Here is a 20,917-nt window from a genome sequence, read left to right as displayed (position 1 = left end):
TTTTCAAACGACTGTCACCCTCGTTGTGGTGTTGGGATGGGAGGTGCCACGTCCCAGCTGCCCCGGCAGCCCCCACGGGGAGGGTGACCTGTGCGCCACGGGGTCTGCCCGCTCCAGCACGTGGGAGCAGCTGCAGGTGACCTGGGTCAGCTGCCCTCCTCCGTTGACCCCAGATGTCAGAGTTTCCCAAACCCTTCCGATTCGTACCCATCATGAGAAATGCACTCGACACTGTGATTCCAGTTTACACATCAGGCTCGGAAACAGGATCTAACGTGTGATGCCCTGTGGTGCTTCCTGCCTTACCCAGTGTCCCCCAACCCTGTCCGTCCTGTCCTATGTCGTTTTTTCAAGTTGCTGGCTGCAACCCCCTAAATTGATCTTATGACCCATAAGTGCGTCTGAGCCCTCAGTTCTGGAAACTACGCTTGGTGGTCTCCTGGAAAGCCATGGGCATTGGTACTCGGTGCTTAATGCCTCTTGATTGGCGGCGGTCAGCATGGTGCCATCCCTTGGGAGCCTGGGTACCCCAAGGCCACATGGGGATAGGTATAGAGAAGGAGATTAGGAGCTCGGAGAATCTGGCTACTCAGAACCCTGACCCCACGGAGAGGAATACGAGCCCGGAGTCTTGAGTCTCTTGTCCCTGTGATGGCCTCGCGTTCTGGGGGCCCCAGGGCCGGATGGTCATAGAGACCTCGGGCGGGCAGTGCGCCTGGCTGTGCGTCAGCGTTAGTTCAGGCAGGGGTGGGGAGGCAGGAGGGAGAGAGGGAATCCATTCGAGGAAAGAGGACCCAATTTCAGAAGCGCTCTTCCGCCTCCGCGAGCAATTCCGGATTCCAGGCTCTGACTTTGCTGGCGGAACTGCCCGCCGGTCCTGTTTACACTGCCAGGGATCACCAGGACCCCATCCACTTCTGTGTAGTCAGCTCCGGCTGCTCGTTAAGGCCGTGCTTGGGGGAAAACGGGAGCTCTGAGCGCCTTTCGTGCCCACTTTTATAGACCTCTCATGTCCACGATTCGCGGCGTGACTTTTAAAAAAACGTCCTGCTGGCATTGGACCCTTTCTGTGTTTGTGAAATTGCTATTTTGTATTAACACAGTGTTTGTTTGATAAACATTTGTATTAAGAAGAATAATCCTGCAGGTGGATGTTATTGCTTCCAGCAGTGTAGAAGGAACTGAAATAAACAGAAATTCAAGATGACTCTGTCTCGCCCAGTTGTCTTTCTAAAAAGAACACTTGTGCATTCTTTTTATAAAAGAATCTCGGTTCGTGGTGGAAAACTCGGGCTATTTGGAAAAGTAGAAAGTAAATTTAAAATCCTGTCTTGGCTGTCTATTGCCGCCTAACAAATAATCTTAAAATATAGTGGCTTAAAGGAACAGCAGGCAGCAGCGTCTCTCACGGTTCCTGTCAGTCGGGAGTCCAGAGTCTGGGCCTCACCTGGAGGATGCCCTGCTGGCACGCTCACCCACGTGTCTGGTGCTTGATGCTGGCAGCCGGCTGGAGCCCTCGCTGGGGAGGTTGGCTCAACACCTGTTTTAAAATGTATGTTTTATTATTATTCAGGTATGGTGAGGCCCACAGATCAGGGGCTGGCTGGCTTTGAAAAGCCAGTTTGTTCCTTACAGTTCCCGAGAGGACGGGGCACCCACGCCACGCAGGGCTGCATGGGGAAGCACCAGGGCCGGTCAGGAGGCAGAGGGAGCGAGGGGAAACGTGGGCCAGAGCCTTTATTGTGGTTTCCACGGGAAGGAATGGGTGAGGCGGGGTGAGCCGGCTTGGGATTGGCTGGTTCCAATAATTTCAGTGGGCTCTGGGACGGAGGGGCTGCCCCTAGTTGCGTGGTACCCTGGTCTGTGCTCATGACCGCAGGGGGATGGGGGCCTGGAGTGTGCGAGGCTGGCTGAGGAGGGGGGAGGGCTGGCCCCCGATTGGTTGATTTGCACAGGTGAGCCGATTACTATCTCTAGGGATTGGCTCACCCTGGTAGGGGCCATCTCCCAGGTCAGTAAGGCCCCAGAAGTCAAAGTATCATCTTAAAGACATGCCTCATACACACCCACAAGGGGGTCTGGGTTTCCTTGCATCATGGTGGTTGGGTCCCAAGAGAAGGAAAGAGCCGGGCAGGAGACATAACGTCTTTTCTGGCCCAGCCCCGGAAGTCTTGCTTCATCACTTCCGCACAGCTGAAAAGGTCCCCAGATCCAGCGGAGAGAACACAGACCTCCTTACAGCACCTGATGGAGGGGAGTCCGTGTAAGAGCACGCAGGGCGGAATCCGTACAGATGTGGCCATCTCTGGAAATTGCAATCTGCCACAAACCCCATCACCCAGAAATAATTACCATTAATATTCAGTATCTAGCCTGCTTGCATGTCTTTTTGAATGTGATTTTACATGGGAGAAGTCATGTTATTAGTGAACTTTTGTGATCTTGGACAGGTCCGTTAGCCTCTCTTGGCGGTGGGTCCACTGCAGTGTGGACACTGGTTAAATCGGGGGGGTCTCACACATTTCTTTCCTTGGGTACCAGGAAGAAGATCTTCAGCTGGACCACGCTCTTGCACCCCACATTTGAAAAATCACCCTCGTTAATTCTCAGTAAAAAAAATTACTACATAATATTTTCTCAGTCAATTATTTTTCTCGTACATACATCATAAACGAAATGGTACCTTCTAACAAACGCTCGCAAGTAACAAATCAAGTAAACAAATAAAAAATTAATGCTAATGGAAAGGTCAGGTCCTGCCAAGCATATTTGGTTCAGCAGCGTGTTTTCCTGAGGCCACATGTGCCCATGTTTGTGTTTTTATGTTGTGACCATGTCACGTGGTCATATTGTTGGCTGATGAAACAGATCCTCCGTCCTACGTGGACTGAAACGAGCTTTTCAACACGTTCCCAGTCCCCAGAGAACAAGGATTTCCAGAGTTTGATAACCACTGGGGTAGATGATTTCTTAAGTCCCACCCAGCCTCGAATCTTTGGCAGTTCAGTAAATGTGGTTCAAGCTTCTTCACAGCAGAGCAAACACTCAGGAACCGTTTGGCTTATCTGTATTATGGTACTGACATCTTTGTTTCCGCTGAACACGCCACCACCCCGGCTTCGTTTCCCATCGACAGGCTAATGACTGAATCAATATCTTCCAGTTAAATATCTCACCTGAGCTACAGGTCTCTAGAGCTAATTGCCTATTGGATGTCTACATCAGAGTATACACATAACTTCAAACGAAGAGCATCAAATACCATTACTCTGTAATCCTCGAACCCCATACATTACTCTGTAGTTGTGGTACTCCATATGTTACTCTGCACTCCTGGTACCCCATATGTTACTCTGCTGTCCTGGTACCCCATATGTTACTCTGCTGTCCTGGTACCCCATATGTAACTCTGTAGTCCTGGTACCCTATACATTTCTCTGTAGTCCTAGTACCCTATACATCACTCTGTAGTCTTGGTACCCTACACATTACTCTGTAATTGTGGTACTCCATATGTTTCTCTCCAGTCCTGGTGCCTCATATGTTACTCTGCAGTCCTGGCACCCTGTACATTACTCTGCAGTCCTGGTACTCTATACGTCACTCTGCAGTCGTGGTACCCCATATGTTACTCTGCTGTCCTGGTACTCCATGTGTTACTCTGCAGTCGTGGTACCCCATATGTTACTCTGCTGTCCTGGTACTCCATGTGTTACTCTGCAGTCCTGGCACCTTGTACGTTACTCTGATGTCCTGGTACCCCATGTGTTACTCTGCAGTCCTGGCACCTTGTACATTACTCTGACGTCCTGGTACCCCATGTGTTACTCTGCAGTCCTGGCACCTTGTACGTTACTCTGACGCCCTGGTACCCCATGTGTTACTCTGCAGTCCTGGCACCTTGTACGTTACTCTGACGTCCTGGTACCCCATGTGTTACTCTGCAGTCATGGCACCTTGTACATTACTCTGACGTCCTGGTACCCCATGTGTTACTCTGCAGTCCTGGCACCTTGTACATTACTCTGACGTCCTGGTACCCCATGTGTTACTCTGCAGTCCTGGCACCTTGTACGTTACTCTGACACCCTGGTACCCCATGTGTTACTCTGCAGTCCTGGCACCTTGTACGTTACTCTGACGTCCTGGTACCCCATATGTTACTCTGCGGTCCCAGCACCCCATACGTTACTCTGCAGTCCTGGTACCTCCTACATTACCAGTGCTAAGAGGTACTAAACTGTTGACTGAAAGTCGCTCAGCGTATGACGTGGGACGAAAAATAACAATTGCCGTTTCGGGCTGATGAGTCTACAAGGAATGAGCAAACCCGAAGGGCTGCTATTTATAGGTCGTGGTGCTGAGTTCATCCAGAACGGAGTTCCAGGATTAAATCACTTGTTTCGCCAGCCCCTTCTAGTGATGCTGACTTAGTCTCTGAAAGAAGGGCTGGGCTCTGACGCTGTCCCTGTGCCTGCCGCCACCTGCCCTTCCTCTCTTCTGTCCCCAAGTGCCCAGCCTCCCCGCCTCTGGACCGGGCGCCCCCTGGGAACCGGCGCTTGGCTCTTAACCGGATGCTTTTCCTCTGGGCTCATCTGGTCCTTTCCGTGAGCAAGTCTCGGGACTCTGCCGCCCTCTGGTGGCCACGGCGGGCGGCGCAACACTCCATTTTTGTCCCGTGAATTTCCAGCTATTCAACCCTATGCTTCCAAACCTTGTTTGGTTCACCTGCCCCTGGGCTGGGTGCTGGAAAACAAAGATGAACAGAACTCAGTTCTTGCCCTTGAGAAACATCCAGCTGATGGAGGGGGTGAGAGGTGGGATGGGCTGAAATCTGTTCATTCCTTTATTCCTTTAAGGAATATTTATCATGCACCTACTTGGAGCCAAGGACGGAGGTAGACAGGACAGATGAGGCGCCTGCCTTCACGGAACACAAATCCTAGTGCGTGTTAAATACACAACAAATAAATAGTGATAAAGGCCTATGGATTAAACAAAACGGGGGGTGAGATAGATAGAGAGTGAGTGCAGGGTGGCTCAGTGGTCAGGACCCAGTAGTTGAACCGGGTTTTCATGAGAGGAAGGTGCCAGCACGCAAACGCAGTGGGAGGAGCATTGTAGGAAGAAGGGCATCAAGGGGAGAGGCTTCTGAGGAGAGTGTGAGCTTAGTGTGTTTGAAACAGGAGTTGGGTGGGGCTGGAGCTCCGTGATAGAGGGAGAGAGCATCTGGGGGGGGGGGTCAACAGGAGCCCGTGGGGGAGGGTTCTGGAAGCCCCACTTTATTCTAAGTGCAAAAGGGAGTTATTAGAGGATTACAGGCTGAGAAGTAACAACATCTGGTTTGCATTGAAGGAGCATAGTTGGGTATAATGTGGACTTGGTCAATAAAAAAATAAGAAATAAAAGTCTGGAGCCAGCCCTGATGGCCTAGTGGTCGAAGTTCGGTGCTCTCACCGCCTCAGCAGCCTCGGTTCATTTCCCGGTCACAGAACCACACCACCTGTCTGTCAGTAGCCATGCTGTGGTGGCGGCTCACGTCGAAGAACTAGAAGGACCTACAACTAGGAACACAACCATGCACTGGGGCTTTGGGGAGAAAAAAAAAGAGGAAGATTGGCAGCAGATGTTAGGTCAGGGCAAATCCTCCCCTGCAAAAAAAAAAAAAAAAAGTCTGTGAGAACACAAAGGAGGGGCATGTGGCCAAGTCTAGGGTCAGAGAGGCCTTCCCGGATAAGGTGTATTTATTATCCATTGCTGCCTAACAAGCCACTCCCACGTTTAGTGACTTAAATCCATAATAAACATCTGTCATCTCACACAGTTTCCGAGGGTTGGGAATTTGGGAGCGGCTTTGCTGGGTGCTTCTGGCTCAGGGCTCCTCATCAGATACAGTCAAGATGTCGCTCAGGGCTGCATTCATCTGAAGGCTCCTGGGTCCCGCATCCAGCACGGCTCACTCACATGGATGGCGAGTTGGTGCCGGCTGTTGGCAAGAGGTGCTGGTTTCTCACCATGTGGACCTCTCTGGGGCTGTTTGAGTGTCCTCCCAGCATGGCAGCCGGCTTCTCCCAGAGCGAGGGATCCAAGAGAGAGTGAGGGTGGAAGTCATATCTTTTATGATTTAGCTCCAGAAGTCATACTGTCATTTTGGCAGCATCTTATTGGTTACACAGGTCAGCCCTAGTCAACATGGGACGGGACTACACGGGGGCCTGAAAACCAGAAGGCGTGAATCACTGGGGACCACCTTGGAGGCTGGCTCCCACGTAACACTTACTCTGACTCTTCAAGGATGGGTAGAAATTGGCCAGGTCAGGAAGATTGGAGTGATGAGCTGAACTGTGTTCCCCTAAAATGTATGTGTTGAAGCCCTAACCCCCAATACCTCAGGATGTGACTGTGTTTGGAGAGAGGGCCTTTAAAGAGGTGATTAAGTTAAAATGGGTCATTAGGGTGGGCCCTAATCCAATAGGACTGTGTCCTTATAAGAAGAGGAGATTAGGACATAGACACGCATGGAGGGATGACCACGTGAGGACACAGGGAGAAGATGGCCATTTACAAGCCAAGGGGAGGGGCCTCAGAAGGAACCAATCCTGCTGGCACCTTGATGTCTGACTTCCAGCCTCCAGAAGTGTGAGACAATAAATTTCCGCTGTTTAAGCCCCCAGTGTGTGGCATCTGCTCTGGCCCCTGAGCAGCCTAGCACAGTTGGGAAAGGTATTTCAAGGCCAAGCGGATGGCTTGAGCAAAGATACAGAGGTGTGAAACGGTGTAGTAACACCAAATAGTTGGCGTTACTAGATCCCGAAGAGCAGGGTCAGCAAACTGTCTCTGTCAAGGGCCAGATAGGAAATATTCTAGGCTTTTGGGCGGTAAAGTCTTTGTTGCATGAAAGCGATTATAGATAATAGTAAACAAATAGGTATTGCTGGGTTCCAATAAAACTTTATTTACAAAAACAGCAGCCCAGACTTGGTCCAGATTTCGTAACAACATCTCCCTCACCAGAACTGACGCAAGCTTTAAATGAGATGACCGAGGGGAAGCCCCTAGTGTAGGGTCTGACATATACAGTAGGTAGTTCATAAATGTCTGTTCCCTCCTCCCCACTTTCCCCTGCACAAATCTGGGGTCACTACTGTAAAACTTTATACCCCTATAGCTGTCAACAAAGAGGTCCACGCCCAGGGTCAGAATTCTGCATCTCCACGTCCCAGGCGCCGTCAGTCTCACAGCCCTGTCTGTGAGAAGCCTTTCTCCAAAGTGGACCCAGCACGAGGGCTGGTGCCAAAGTGAGCTCTAAGGACACGAGCTACTTTTAAAACAAGTGACCTAAGGAGGGCTGTTGGGCCAGAGCCCCAGAGCTGACCCGGCTCCGTTTTAAGCAGAAGAGTGCTGTCATCTGATTTGTCATTTGCAACTCTGGCTGCCCAGTGGGGCACAGACTGTAGGGGAGATGGAACCCGCCACCCTTTTTCAGCATCTTAGATGTTCATATATTGGGCCGCCCCATTTCAGTTAAGTGTTTGCCTTTCCTCAGCTCCGTCCACTGTGGGACTAGAAAGTGGGGACAAAACACTGCTCGCCGGTGCCCCAGAGCGTGAGGCCGGCACGTGGCACCCAATTTACCCTGGCCCCGCCCCTCCTGCGGAGGCCCCGCCCCTTGGCGTGCGCAGCCCCGCCCTCTCCCAGAGACTCCACCTCTGCCTCCGAGGCCACGCCCACACCCGTTAATTGGCCGGCAGGTGGCGCCGGCGCTCCGCCCAATCCCTCACCGGCTCTGCACTCCCCCCAGGCCCCGCCCCTCGAGGCCTCCTCCCCGTCCATTGGTGGGAACAGGAGGAGCCCGCGCATGGCCCGCCTCTTCTTGTAGCCGGCCCCGCCCTCGAGGCCCCGCCCCTCGAAGCCTCCTCTCTCTCCATTGGTGGGCACAGGAGGAGCTCGCACACGGCCCGCCTCTTCTCGTAGCCGGCCCCGCCCCTGAGGCCCCGCCCCTCGAGGCCTCCTCCCCGTCCATTGGTGGGCACAGGGGGAGACCGCGCACGGCCCGCCTCTTCTTGTAGCTAGCCCCGCCCCTGAAGCCCCGCCCCCAGGCCCCGCCCCGTCCGTTGCGGCCGGCAGGAGGCGCCGCGCCACGCGCGGGTCCCGGGCACGGGCCCGGGCCAACGGCGGGTGTGGGAGCCGCGCGGGAACGCGGCGGCGGCGGCGGCGGCGGCGGGCTGTGCTGGAGGTGAGTGCGGGCTGCGCGAGGAGTGGCGGCGGAGGGGGGCGCCTCCCGGCGGCGGCCGGGGCTCCCGGGCGCCGAGGCCGCGGGGCGCGCGCTGGGGCAACGGGGCCCGCACGGGGCATCTCCTTGGCCGCCCAGGCCAGGCTTGTCCGGTTGCCATGGAAACCGGCGGCTCTCGGGGCCCGGGCGCGGCCCCAGGGGGGCGGGACCCGAAGGCCGGCGAGTGCGGGCGAGGGCGGCCCAGCCTGCGGTTTTCGGGGGCGTGGGTGCGGCCAGCGCCCCCTGCGAGTCCCAGAGCCTGGCCCCGACCTGCAGGGTCCCGCGGGCCTCAGTCTCCCTGGTGGTCCCCTTGCGGGGGGGGGGCGGTCTGGCAGCACAGGAGCCGCGGGGGAGCGGGGCGCAGGGTCCGCACCCTCCTCCAGGGTCGGTGTGACATCCCCCCGCCCACAGCCCGTCTTGATTCTCCTGTGCACACAGCAGCGCCTTCCCCACTCGTGTGCCAGCTGAAAGCATTGTCTCCCAGCTATTTCTGTCCCACTTCCAGCCCCTCTGCGAATACTGCATCTAAGAAAACATACGCTGAGCTGGAGCTCCTGGGGGCCCCCCGTGGAAGAAACTGGCTTTTTCCCACCAGGGAGCCGGTTGGTTGGGGCCCCTGGGTGGAGCCGCAGCCCCGCCCGCTCAGCCCCCAGCGCCGTGTCAAGTGTTTGGTTACTCTGAATTGCCAAAAAGAATTTTCCAAGTCACCGGCGATTACAGGTGTCTGCAGTCAGCTCGGGCCACCTCTCGTGCATTCCAGCGGGGAGCCGGTCCTTAATCCCATGGGCGGAAAAAGTCAGTCCCGTCTCAAGAGGCTAGCATGTCAGAATTAAATCTGATTCAATTATTTTTGTATTTAAAAGCATCTCTCTGGCTGGAGCTGTCGAGATAGGATTTATGGACCGTGGGGGCTAAAGCAGAGCCTGCAGATCTATCCTCTTCCTTTCCTGTCCGGGTGGAAATTCTAATGGATTCCATATTCCCATGTTGGAACAGCCACGTCCCTCCACCCATTTTGTCAGCCCTGCGCTGACCTCGCTCTCTGCCTGCCCTCACTGGTGTGACTTGAGCTTGTTTTCCTCAGAAACTGGATTCTTCCTTGAGAACAAGAGAAAAACATTCTCCAAGAGAAGCAACAGCAAACGTCCCACACCCTCGTGTGGGCCCGTGTTCCCCCAACTATTTGTGTGAAAGAGGAGAGAAGAAAGCAGAAAAAGAAAAGGCAGGTCAGGCTCCCCCAAAGAACAGATCTGGTTACCCAGGGTGCGCACGGCTCTGTAGGATATTCCTGCCCTCTTGCCCTTTCCAAAAAAGGATCCGTCACTTTTTCTCAAACAGGCAGTACTTGTGGATAGGCGGAAGGTGACGTAAACAAGTGGCTCCCTCCCTGGTTACTCTCTGAAAATGGCCACAGAGAGAGTGACCCTGAGAAGATAAAAGCTTCCTGATCAGCTGGATCAGAGAGATCAGGGGCTGTGTTTACTGGGACTTCCTGGGGCTTAGGAAGCAGGGTCTGGAAAGGAAGGCATCAGATTCTCTCCTCTGTGCCCTCCGCTTGCTTCATTGACACCACTAACTTTGCCTTCGAACCCAGCACGAGAGATTGCCAGAGGGGAGGGAGGGCCCCTCACTTCCAAGGCCCCGGGAGGGGACCTGGCAGCCGTGCATTTGTAGTTTTCTGTTTCTTTCCTGTATGAGCAGAACTATGTAAGCTTCAGACCTTACAGAACCTGGATCGGCCCCCAGGTGCATAACAGCAATTCCCTTCTCCGTTGTATCTGGGGGTCTTTCAAACTCCTACGTTTGCGCCCTGACTTTTCTGCCCAGACCCGGTCTCGCAGTTTTCAGTATCATATTTAAATTTACACTCAGACATCATCTCGAAAGGCAGAGGCTTCTGCCTAGTGGCAGAGGCCACACTGTGGGCCACTCTCGGTTTGGGTGGGGACCCGGGGGGCTATGCTTGAAGGAGGCCAGGGAAGCGGAGAGTGGGGTCGGAGAGGCCCGGGTTGGACGTTTCGGAGGCAGGGCTGTGTGACCTTCAGAAGGCTCAGGGTGGAGTTGGCAGCCGTGCGAAGCTGCTGGCATGCATGGTGTGCAAACGCACGGCCATGTGCTTGTCAGGCGAGCACTCTCTGAACGGCTCCTGTGGTCACTTCACTCGAGGCCTCCGACAGGTCCACGAGGGGGGCCCTAGCCAGCTCCAGGCTCCTTCCCATCTGACGAGGAAACTTGTCGCACATTCCTCCGGAGGAAGAACGAAGCGGTTGACATGTTTCCTCCTTGACAGCGTGACTCGCTGAGGCGAGAGAGCCTCATGTGCTCCTTCTGCTTAGGGCACTTGACTGCTTTGAGCGAGTTCAAGTCTTCAGAAAGCCCTGACACAGTGACAGGCTTTGCAGAGGTAAAGCGTAAGCAACAGGCTGCAGGGCGGGAGGGGCGCCCCCGGCCCACCCCAGAGGGCAGACGTTTGAGTTTGGGTTTGGAACCCAGTCTTTGGTGCACAAAGCATTTTGAAGAGTTCGGGGTCCTCAAGGATGTCCGGGGGCTGGTTCTGGCGGCGTTGCTGGCAGGCCTGCTTTTCCGCCTGAATTCCCGACAGCCCTCGGGGGAGGGGGGGTGGGAGACCTGAGAGGACGTGACGGAAGCCTGGGTGGACAGCGAGGAGGACACCCCGTTCACCATGTCGGTGTTGGCGGCCTGGGCGGTTTGGGGTCAGTGTGAGTCCTTTTCTTTGGGCGGCTCCCTCGTCACTGTCACCTGCCCTAGCAGCCACTTTCACTTCCAAAAGCCCTTTCCAGCGCCCTGGGAGCCACGAGTGAGTCGGGACGAGGGTTCTGACTTCAGGCAAGTCTAGTGCTGGCGTTCATGGCCCTGTGAGGTGGCCGGTGCTGCCCTCACTGGGACCTGGGCCGCTGTTTCCAGAACCTTCTAGAAAGTGGAGTTTTCTTCTCTGGTCTGTCTGCTTTTGTCACTGGTGAGGACACGAGCTTAGCAGTGGGGTGCGTTAGTCAGGAGACGTGTGCGGTTTTCCAGTCTCCACGGACTTGTAAAGCCTTCGCTTTTATGAAGCAGAGACATCTTCCTTTTCCTCAGCCTCCTGCTCCCCCAGAACTTTGAGGGAACCTGACAAACGCTCTCTTTAGCGCTCTAGGCCCTGGGAACACTAAGTGCACCAGAATTATGGTTTTCTGACACACCAAAGGGTCCCCGAACTGTTTTCTCATTTCCCCGGCTCTCTGCATCTCCGGCCTGGCCAGGGCTGGCGTACCAGGCTGGATGCGGTGGGTGGAATGCATACATTCCAGGCATGCCTCCATGGTTCTGGAGGAGCCCTTCTGTGTCCACTGTGGTCCCTCGGACATTCTAGCGCCGCCATTTCCGGCAAGTGGCTCCTCCAAGCCAGGACCAGGCCTCGAGAAGCCGCCTTTTGGGGGGTTTGTGTTTTGAATGTCTGATCGCTTATTACTCTGCTAATGTGGCTGCCACCCTGCCTGTTTTCCTAGTGTCACCTGTGTTTGTGATGAATTTTCCACAATACAGGCTGTGGTGAAGGAGAGAGGGAGTTTAAGGGGAGAAGGCATTTCACACGCTCCGTGGTGTGTAACTTTTCTGTGGCTGCCACGTTGTTGGGTTGTGTCCCATGTGACCGGGCCAGCCCTGGTGAAGGTCTGCTCTGCGAGGACAACTCGCACCCACGCTGTCCGTCACGGTTCCCTGGCTGCCTGCGTGTGGTGTGCATGGTGCCAGCACCTTACAGCAGAGCACGTCTTACCTGTTGGTGACCTCATCACGCCTCCTAATAATGGCTTTCCTCGAAGGGCATTTCAGCCCGTTCACACCTGCTTTGTCCCCTGTGGCCCCTGCCAGCTCAGCCATAGCCTCACTTGGGGGCTCTGTTGGGACTTGGCCGAGGGTGGCGTGTCTGCTGGTTCTGTTGGGCCCCGGATGGCCCCTGGGTCTGTTAGAATTCCCCTGAGCCTCCTTTGCTCTTGCTGCTCCTGACGGTCAGCGCTAACCCAGCTTCCGTTCCTCTCCCAGGACCCGGCCTCTTCCCCGCTGCTGGCCGGAGCCCTCGGTCCTCATCCACGAAGACTGACCCACCATGTTTTATGGGACCCACTTCATCATGTCTCCACCCACCAAGAGCAAGCTGAAGCGTCAGAGTCAGCTGCTGTCCAGCATGCTGTCCCGGACGCTGAGCTACAAGGACCGTGACCTGGACGCCGCCCTCTCCAGCCTGGGGGCCAGCGACGACCCCGCGGAGCTGTCCACCCAGCTCTCGGCCCCCGGCGTCCTGAAGGTGTTCGGGGACAGCGTCTGCACAGGCACCCACTACAAGAGCGTCCTGGCCACCGGCACGTCCAGTGCCCGGGAGCTGGTCAAAGAGGCCTTGGAGCGCTATGCCTTGAGCCCCGAGTGCGCCAGCCAGTACGTGCTGTGTGACGTGGTGGGCCAGGCCGGCGCCTCCGGGCAGCAGTGGCAGGCCGAATGCCTTCGGGTGTTCGGGGACAACGAGAAGCCCCTCTTGATCCAGGAATTATGGAAACCCCGAGAAGGCCTGTCCCGGAGGTTCGAGCTGAGAAAGAGGTCAGACGTGGAGGAGCTGGCAGCCAAGGATGTGGACACTATGACAGCAGGTGACGGGGGAAGATTCAGGAAAAGCTGGGGGCTGGTCAGGGAGATGGACAGGCAGAGGTGCAGGGGCCTGATCGGGGGAAACCGTGGGGAGGAGGAGAGTCAGGGCCTCTGTCCCGGCGTCTGAGGACTTCCCCCATCATTCCCGGTGCTCACCGCGCCTGTCCTGGAGACGGCACTGTCCACGTGGTGGGACTCCCGCCTGCCGCTGTTCTTCAGTGGCTCCTGCTGGGCTCCTGCCGCGTTGTAGGGTGGGTACCTCCTTTTGTTTAGAGACCCCTCCCCAGCTGTCTGGCAAGCCTGTCATTAGCTGCAGGGAGCACCTTGTCCAGTGCAGGTGGCAGACACGTCACAGAGCATCCTGCAGTGCCCGAGTCCCCGAGCGATCAGATGAAGATGTGCTGGAAGCCAGGCCTCCAGAGGGGACGGGGGCATTCGCTGTGCGTGGGGTCGTGGGTGCCAGGGCAGTTGGAGGCCATGTGGAGGGAGGCCCAGCCTAGGAATGGTTGGTTATTGTCCCTCTGAGGCATGCCAGGAGCCGCGGGTGGCTCTGAGTCCCTGCCCGAGGGCGGGAGGGAGCCTTCTGTGGCCTGTGGGCCACTGCTTTGTGCAGGGCTGTTATTCAATTGGTGGGAAGAATTTGTTTGTCTTAATAGGTAAGCGCCACAAGCGATAATTTTTTTAATGCCAAAAGACTCTTAAATGTATCTCAGATCATCTTTGACTGTTTCCTAGCTTCCCATAGAAAACGGTGGCTTTACACAAGTAAGTGGACTGGTCTTCTGTGGCCCAGAGCGGAAAGACATTTAATGGCCTCAGGAGACTTGTCACTTGATTCGTAGGTTGCAAGGGGCCTGGAGCCCTCGCCGACATTTTGTGTGCATCCCTGAGGTGTGGCGCACACTCATTTTCTCCAGTTCTGCTGCCATTGAGAAGCCTGCCTTGCACCATCAGTATGTGAAGACAAGGGGTGTGCATGGCGGTGGACTCCCGTGGGGTGGGGTCCCTTGGGCCTGGCCTGCACAGCTCTGGGTGCCACGGCTGGCACTGGGCAGCAGTGGCCCTCTGTTCCCTTAGGCAAATTGCTTTACCTCTTTCGGCCTCAGTTTCCTGATCTGGAGGATGGGAGCGTGACTCTCCCAGTGACGTGCGGAAAGTTCTTAGCGCTGCCATGGGAAATCATAGTCGTGTGTTATGATGACGATGTCTGTCCTGCCCAGGGGAAGCGCTTTGCTCTGTGTGCTGTGGGCCGTGGGGTGCTGAGGATGGCTGGGGGTCCTCCGCCACGGAGGGTCTTCTATCACTGACGTTGTCCACAGTGCCTGGCACGCGGGGTAATAAAAAGCCGGCCACTGTTGGGCTGACGTCTGATGAAGTCTCTGCAGACGAGGCCCCACTCCTGAGGCTCCGGTTCAGGGGGTTGGCTTTTTGTCCTGACTCTGCCTTGCCATACTCCAGGGGACTCTGGCCGGTCCCCTCCTCCTTCTGGAAGGGGCCGCAGTGGTGTGGGTGGAGTGGCCAGTGTCGTTGTCTGCCCTGTGTGTGCTCTGCTGAGTGGGGTGCAAAGAGCCACGGGCCAGGCCAGCCCTGCCCGTCCTGAAAGTCCCTGTACCCCGGGCGCCTGGGGGCCTCGGAGCGCCTGCTCTGTGTCACGGGGTGATTGCTGGGGGGGGCCATGGGGACCATCGCAGGAGGCCGGGCTTTGGCTTACGGTCACCAACCCCTTTGAGACTTTCCCTTTTACATCATTCGAGGCAAGAGAAGGCCAGTGCCACAGCCCGTTGAGCCGGTGGTGGCTTTACAGGCCTCCCACACAAAGAGCCTATTGAGCCGGCCCGGCTCGCTGACACACTTCTCCGGCTGCAGTGGGTTGTGTTACCTGCCCCGAGCAGGCCTCCGTCTCCCTGGCCTTCCACTCGGGTGTGGGCCGTGCCGTCCCCTCGCCAGTGACAGTGGAGCGGGCTTGGAGAGGCCCTCGGGGGCCGCGGGTTGTCTGAGCTCCACGGTGGCCCAGGCTCAGGGCCTGCGCCACGCTTGACCCGGATGGAGTCCACACCTTCGAGTTAGCGTCCTCGTTTGGTTATTCTGATGACACATGGATATGTGGACACAAAGCTGACATGCTCACATGGGGGCACACGCGCCCTGAGCTGCTCTTCTGTGCAGAGCCTGGTGTGGCCTCGGGGCCTCTGCAGGCGGCCGTGCGCCGTGGCTGTAGCACACTCCCGGCTTCTCCCAGCATCCCGGAAGGACGGAGCCCCAGGGAGCTGAGTCGTGCCCCATTCCGCTTCCTGAGAGCTGCTGGGTGGCAGCTAAAGTGGCCCAGTGTCCCCCTGCCATCCTCCCCAACGGTGGGCACAACAGAGAGACCCAAAGTCGCTGTGATGTGGAGGCGGGCGAGGCGCCTAGGGGGTGTTTGGTGTCGCATGTTGGTGACCGTTAAGTTTGATAATAAGAAAGAATTGCAAGCTCATCTGCCGGTCCTGCCAGGGGAGGCTTCCCCCCGAGTTCCTCACGCCTGTGGCTGCATCCCTTGCCTTACGTGCCCCAGGGAGGGGGCTGCTGACCTCCCACGTGGCCTGTCCCTGCTGAGTCCCCAGGAGGCTGATGGCCCCGCAGTGCCGGCCTGTGCTGAGAGAGCGGGCGCCTGCGCTGGCCTGCATGTCGCTGTGAGGCTGGCGGTGGCATTTGCTGTGCTGGGACCAATGCCGAGAGGGGGGGTGTTTCGGTGGGGTGGTGGGTGCCACTGCTGAGCGGTGCTCCGGGCACCTCGTTCCCCGCCTTCCTTCCCCAAAGGACAGGTAAGGTGGTCCCTCCTCCCCATTGAGCCAGTAGTCGACCTCATCTGGAAGAAGTGGTGGAAAAGGGGAGGGACCCCCTGTGTGCGTGCACACGTGTGTGCTTGTGTGTGCACAGGCATGTGCGTATATCAATAACTGCTGGCCTTCTATGGGCTCAGGTCCAGGTTACTGAATGCCGCCACAGTAATTTTCGTTCTTCAGTGATGGTTCCCACAAGTCCCACAAGAGTCCCACAAAAGACTTGCCCTGGTTGCGAGTTGGGGCTCACTGGTCATACTGGTTTGAGAGGAGGTCTTTAGCCAAAGCCCACAGTGCGCGCCTTGGTGGCTGTGGAGCCGGGGAGCGCTGGGGAGCGGGTGTGTGGGGCGGGGGGGCACCTGCAGGCCTTTCTCCTGCACGTTGACTGGGACCCCCCAGCATCAGGTGTGAGAGTGGGGGTGACAGCCCTGCTTCCCCGAGGCCTGCAATAAGAGCCCCCGGGGCGCCTCCACCGTGTGGGCCTGGTTAGGCGCCCCAGTGAGGCACCTGGCTCTCCGGGGCTTTGTTTTCCATAAATGTTGCCTTTTCACAGCTGCCAGCTTCCCCCTCATTTCCAGTATCCAAACATCGTGTGTCAGCTCCGGGAGGGGCGGCCGTGTGGGTGCGGCTCCCACTGCAGTTTCCCACCAGGCTGGCCCGGAGGACGTGCCACGTGGAGGGGCCCCCGGGCCTCTCCCCGAGATAAGGAAGTGATCACTCGCGCTCCCTTTGGGGAGGGGGGCGGCCGGGCCATGTGGTTTTCGTCAGCGGCTAGGGAAGGGCGAGAGGAGGGTTTATTTGTGTTCCCAGAACGGAAGAGCGTGTTTGGACTGGGTTTCTCAACCTCAGCCCCACTCACGTTTTGGGCCGGCAGTCGTTTGCTGTGGGGGCCGCCTGTGCGTCGGAGGATGTTTAGCAGCACCCAGGCCTCCACCTGTTAGATGCCTGGAGCATCCCCACCAGCTGTGGCAACAAAAACATCCCTGGACATTGCCAAGTGTCCCTGGGGGGAAAGTCGCCCTTGACTGGGGACCACTGATTATACCTAGTGGCCAGGACCCAGTTGGGGGAGCTCGGCTTGTCGGCCACAGCAGCGCCTCCCGGTTGGGGCCGTGGACCAGGCCACGCCGTCTCCCCTGGGGTGCTGAGGGACTTGGGGTGCCTTGGAAGCCCAAGGTCTTGAGGGGGGTGACGTGCGGAGCCTTTTTGTGCCTGTGGACGCCTTCTGGGCCCTCAGGGCTTGGCGGTGCTCCGTCGCGGCGCGCAGGGCCACCTCTGCTTTGCTGCCCCTTGGGAGCAAGGCAGGCTCAGAGCGTGTTTGCGGCCACTGCGGCCTGGGGTGAGCTCTGCAGCCCCAGGGACATCTCTGCGTTGGTCCCTGGGCTTGTGATGTCAGGCGTCGGGCATACAGTAGGTGCTTGCTAAGTGCCTGCTTACGGATTGAAGCGACTTAGAAGAGCAGGCGCTGCTGTAAGTCTTGGCTTCCACGTGCATCCAAGACTCCAGGGTTGGAATCTGGTTTCCTTGCAGGGGGAGGTGGCAGGGTGACTGTCCCCCGGTACAAGCTGTGGTTGAGGAATGTGCCGCTCTGGCACCTGACAGCCCCTCTGCTCCAGGCCCGGCTGGAGTGGCCGGTGGTGATAGATGTGTCATCTCTGAGCCCCCGACTTGGGTGTGCGTTTGCCGTCCCCCTTTGTCATCCTGGGATGGGCAGACAGGGCCCGAACCCCCGGTGACAGACAGGGACGTCTGGCTCCACTGGAAACCTCTGCCATCTCTGTCTGCTAACTGGGCACTGTGTGTGAGTCCTGTGCTCACACGTCCCCCAACTCTCTGCTGTCGTTTTCATCTGACGCTTTTTCCTCCCGCTCTGAATCTGATTTGTAATAACTCTTATCTCAGGACGAAGGGGGCGATCCAGACTCCTTCTTTTGTTTAGGAGAGGCTGCCTGGAGTCGTGAGGGGGACTTCCTCCGAGCCTGTTCTCAGTGACAGAGTCATTGTGGGAAACGCTTGGTTGATGTGGTTTGGTAAAAAGCAAACCACCCCCACCTTTTTTCACCAGTCTAAAACTAGGAAAGTTATTAAACTTAAAAGACATGTTTGAGGATTTTTAATTCAAAGAGAACATAAAGTTGAATAAGTTTAGCTGCTCACAGCCAGGTTCCTCCTTCAATTCACTGCTTGGACTTAAAAAAAAAACTCATAGCTTTCAGAGTCACATAGAAGCGCAGCGTCAGCAGTGGGCTTAAGGGCCCTGTTCTCGCCAGCTGGGTGGTCCCCACCTGGGGCCTGGCCGGCACACCCCCTGCTCCCCTGGGAGACTTCCAGCCACACTGTGTAAGGAGCCTCCGAAGGGGGCCGCTCAGCGCTTAACGCAGACAACACAGAGGAGATCTTAACTGGTGTCAAATGTTTGAAAGACATAAATGATAAGAGGAATTGGCGAACTTATGGCCAGGGTGGACGCTGTGGGGAAGGAATGGAGCCAGCAAAGGAAGTGCGTGCCCGCAGGGGGCAGAGCCCTCCGGGGTGTTGGGGCACAGGGGCTCTGTCACAGTGGGGGTTAGGTGTCAGGCTGGGGGGGGTGAGCCAGAACCCAGCCACTTCTCAGCCCTCCAGCTCTGTGATCCCAGTTCACAACTGTCCAGCTTCCTTGGCATTTGGCCCCAAATTGGAATACTCAAAACATGAGGGTGGATGTGGACGGTCGTCCTGAATGACTAGTGATTTCATAAACTAAACGGCACTTGCTTAACTCGTACGTTCTAAAACCTGTTTACAGTTCGGCTGAAATTGATTTAAAAGTTCTAGAAGTATGTTCAAGAAACCTCATTAGCCAGCGTTTGCTGTGCAACTAGCGTAGCAGACCAGTCTGTTTCTTGAAGCCGTTCGTGTTGCACGATTTCAGTAGACTGAGTCAACCTCTTCAATGCTGCCTTGAAACAGGCAGACAGAAAAGCAAAATTCTGAATTTGATTAAATGGAAATAGAGACCTGACTTTGTGCCGTCAACCGCCTGAAGCATTTCCAGGAAGTAGTAACATATCAACAACTATGTTGTTATTAACATTTAAACCACGTCGATATCTGTTGGTTCCCGACAGTGACTTATAATGTTGGTGGAAAGATTCTGGGGCGTGTATTTCAATCATACAGAGGAGTGTCCCTCATGGGTTTGGACAGTATGCTTGTGCAGACCCAGTCAAGTCTCTCTTTTTCCTTCTGAAGGTTAAAGTGGCAGAAATATTGCCAGAGGCTTCCAGAGGCCCTGGACACACGTTCAGATGCGTACAGAGTGGAAACAGTAAACGAGGCTGAGCCCACCTCCTTGGCTGTGCTGTCCTTGCACAGACTGAGTCCGTCTCTGGGGAAGGAGACGGGACGAGACGAGCAGTACAGGGGAGGCTGACCTCAGCGCTGAGACGTGTTCTAATCAGTGGTCATGAAGCCTTGTGGTTTTGGGGCAGGAACGTTCAAGCAGGTGGAGGAGCAGAACAGAGAGGGCAGAGGCACCCGTGTTGACTGGCCCCATGGGGACGGGGTGTGCTGTGGGCAATCACAGGTCGTGGGGAGAGGATTTTGTAAACAGTGTTGGGATAACTGGCTTCCACTATATGGAGAAAAATAAACTTGGATCCTTACTCCAAATGCATTGAAGACCCAGGTGTCAAAGGTAAAACTATAGAGCCAAAAGAACGACTTCATAAAGAAGGCCTAAAAGGCACAGACCACAAGGGGAAGGGGTAGCTGGGTTTGATTATATCACAGTTTAAACTTTCTCTCCCACTGAGGACACTACGTAGATAAGCTAAGATCTGCCCGTGGTGCCAGCTGTGAGGCCAGTCATAGCCTTTGACTGAGGCGTGGTTTTCCATCGATGGAGGTACCCATCACCCGTTCTCTCACCGTGGGCACTCGGCTGCATCCAGCTGCTTCCTCCCTCAAACAGGGGCACTACGACCCTCTTGAGGGGCTGTGCAGAGTTCTCTGGGGGTGTCCTCCCGGGAATAGACTTGCTGGATTATAGGCAGCTCACCGTGTTTCCTAGTGAGCACTGCCGGGCAGCATCCTCCCCAGAAAGGCTGCTACAACAGTGGCCTGCTTTCTTGTGCGGCCCTTCCAGTCCTTATGCACTGAGTACGAGCCCTCCTCCCTCGACTCACAAAAGGCCCCCCTGGAAACACTTTCCAGTCAGAAGCGGCCGCTGTCCCATGGGCTGCTAGGGTCATGCAGCTGTGGAAACTCTACAGCCAACAGGTGGGAGCAGCTGTGAACTGAGCCATGCAGTGCTTTCCCAAAGGTCACCATGTGTCAATTTGAAACTGCCCCTCTACCTAATCAAAACTCAGGAGGGGCCTGGTTAACTCAGTTCGGTGTGCTCTGCTGCAGTGGCCTCAGTTTATGGGTTCAGATCCTGGGCACAGACCTACACCACTCGTCAGCCAGGCTGTGGTGGCAACCCACATATAAAGTGGAGGAAGGTTGGCATAGATGTTAGCTCCAGGATAATCTTCCCCAGCAAAAAAAAAACCCAAAACAAAAAAAAAACCCTCAAGAGATCAGAAATCAGTCTTCTGGATATTGATTTGCCAGTGACTTGAAGGAGAAATAATTTTCTCTTTTCTTCTCATTCATTCATTTGTTGGCAAGTAATTGTTGAGTGCTGCCATGTGTTAGGGACTTGACTAGGTGCTAGATAAGCAGCAGTTGACAAAACAAGTAGATCATGTACTCAGGGACCCGAGAGACTAGTGGGAAATAAAGATGAAGAAATAATCACTCAAAAAACATATAATTACAAATTGTGACGCATGCCCTGAAAGAAAAGTACAGGTGCTAATTTAGCATGAGGGTTGGGGAAATTCTCTCTGAGACGAAATTTAAGCCAATCTCAAAGATGACGACACACTAACCAGGTGAAGAGTAGTGGACAGTTGGTGGGGCAGGGAGAAATTTCTGGGCAGAGGGACTAGCACTATGCAAAGACCCAAGGATGAGAGAGAATGGCACAAATGCAGGGCACTGAAAGAGGGCCACTGTGGCTGGGGCATAGGGGGGACGTTGTTGGGGTGAGGCTGGAGAGAGGCTGGGGGGAAAGGCAAACCTGGGTTGTTAGGTATTTTGGATTTTAGACTAAGTTTAATGGGAGGCCACTGGAGGGGTTAAAAGACCACTTTGGCTACGA

General features: G+C 55.8%; 1 protein-coding gene across 2 annotated transcripts in view; it reads left to right on the top strand.

Moving 5' to 3' along the window:
- RADIL (Rap associating with DIL domain) overlaps positions 1-20,917 on the top strand; it is a 97,705-nt gene that overhangs the window by 20,524 nt on the left and 56,264 nt on the right. Inside the window, exons 1-2 of one of the 2 annotated variants that reach the window (XM_070484139.1) lie at positions 8,110-8,236; positions 12,314-12,912. In XM_070484139.1, the coding sequence (XP_070340240.1) occupies positions 12,378-12,912 (535 nt within the window). In that variant the 5' untranslated portion in view covers positions 8,110-8,236; positions 12,314-12,377. Of the gene's footprint in view, positions 1-8,109; positions 8,237-12,313; positions 12,913-20,917 lie in introns of those variants that run through there. The other variant, XM_070484140.1, reaches the window with a different exon arrangement.

Source organism: Equus asinus, chromosome 14 (genome assembly GCF_041296235.1).
Source record: "Equus asinus isolate D_3611 breed Donkey chromosome 14, EquAss-T2T_v2, whole genome shotgun sequence".
Lineage (NCBI taxonomy): Eukaryota > Metazoa > Chordata > Mammalia > Perissodactyla > Equidae > Equus > Equus asinus.
This window is presented reverse-complemented; position numbering and strand designations above follow the sequence as displayed.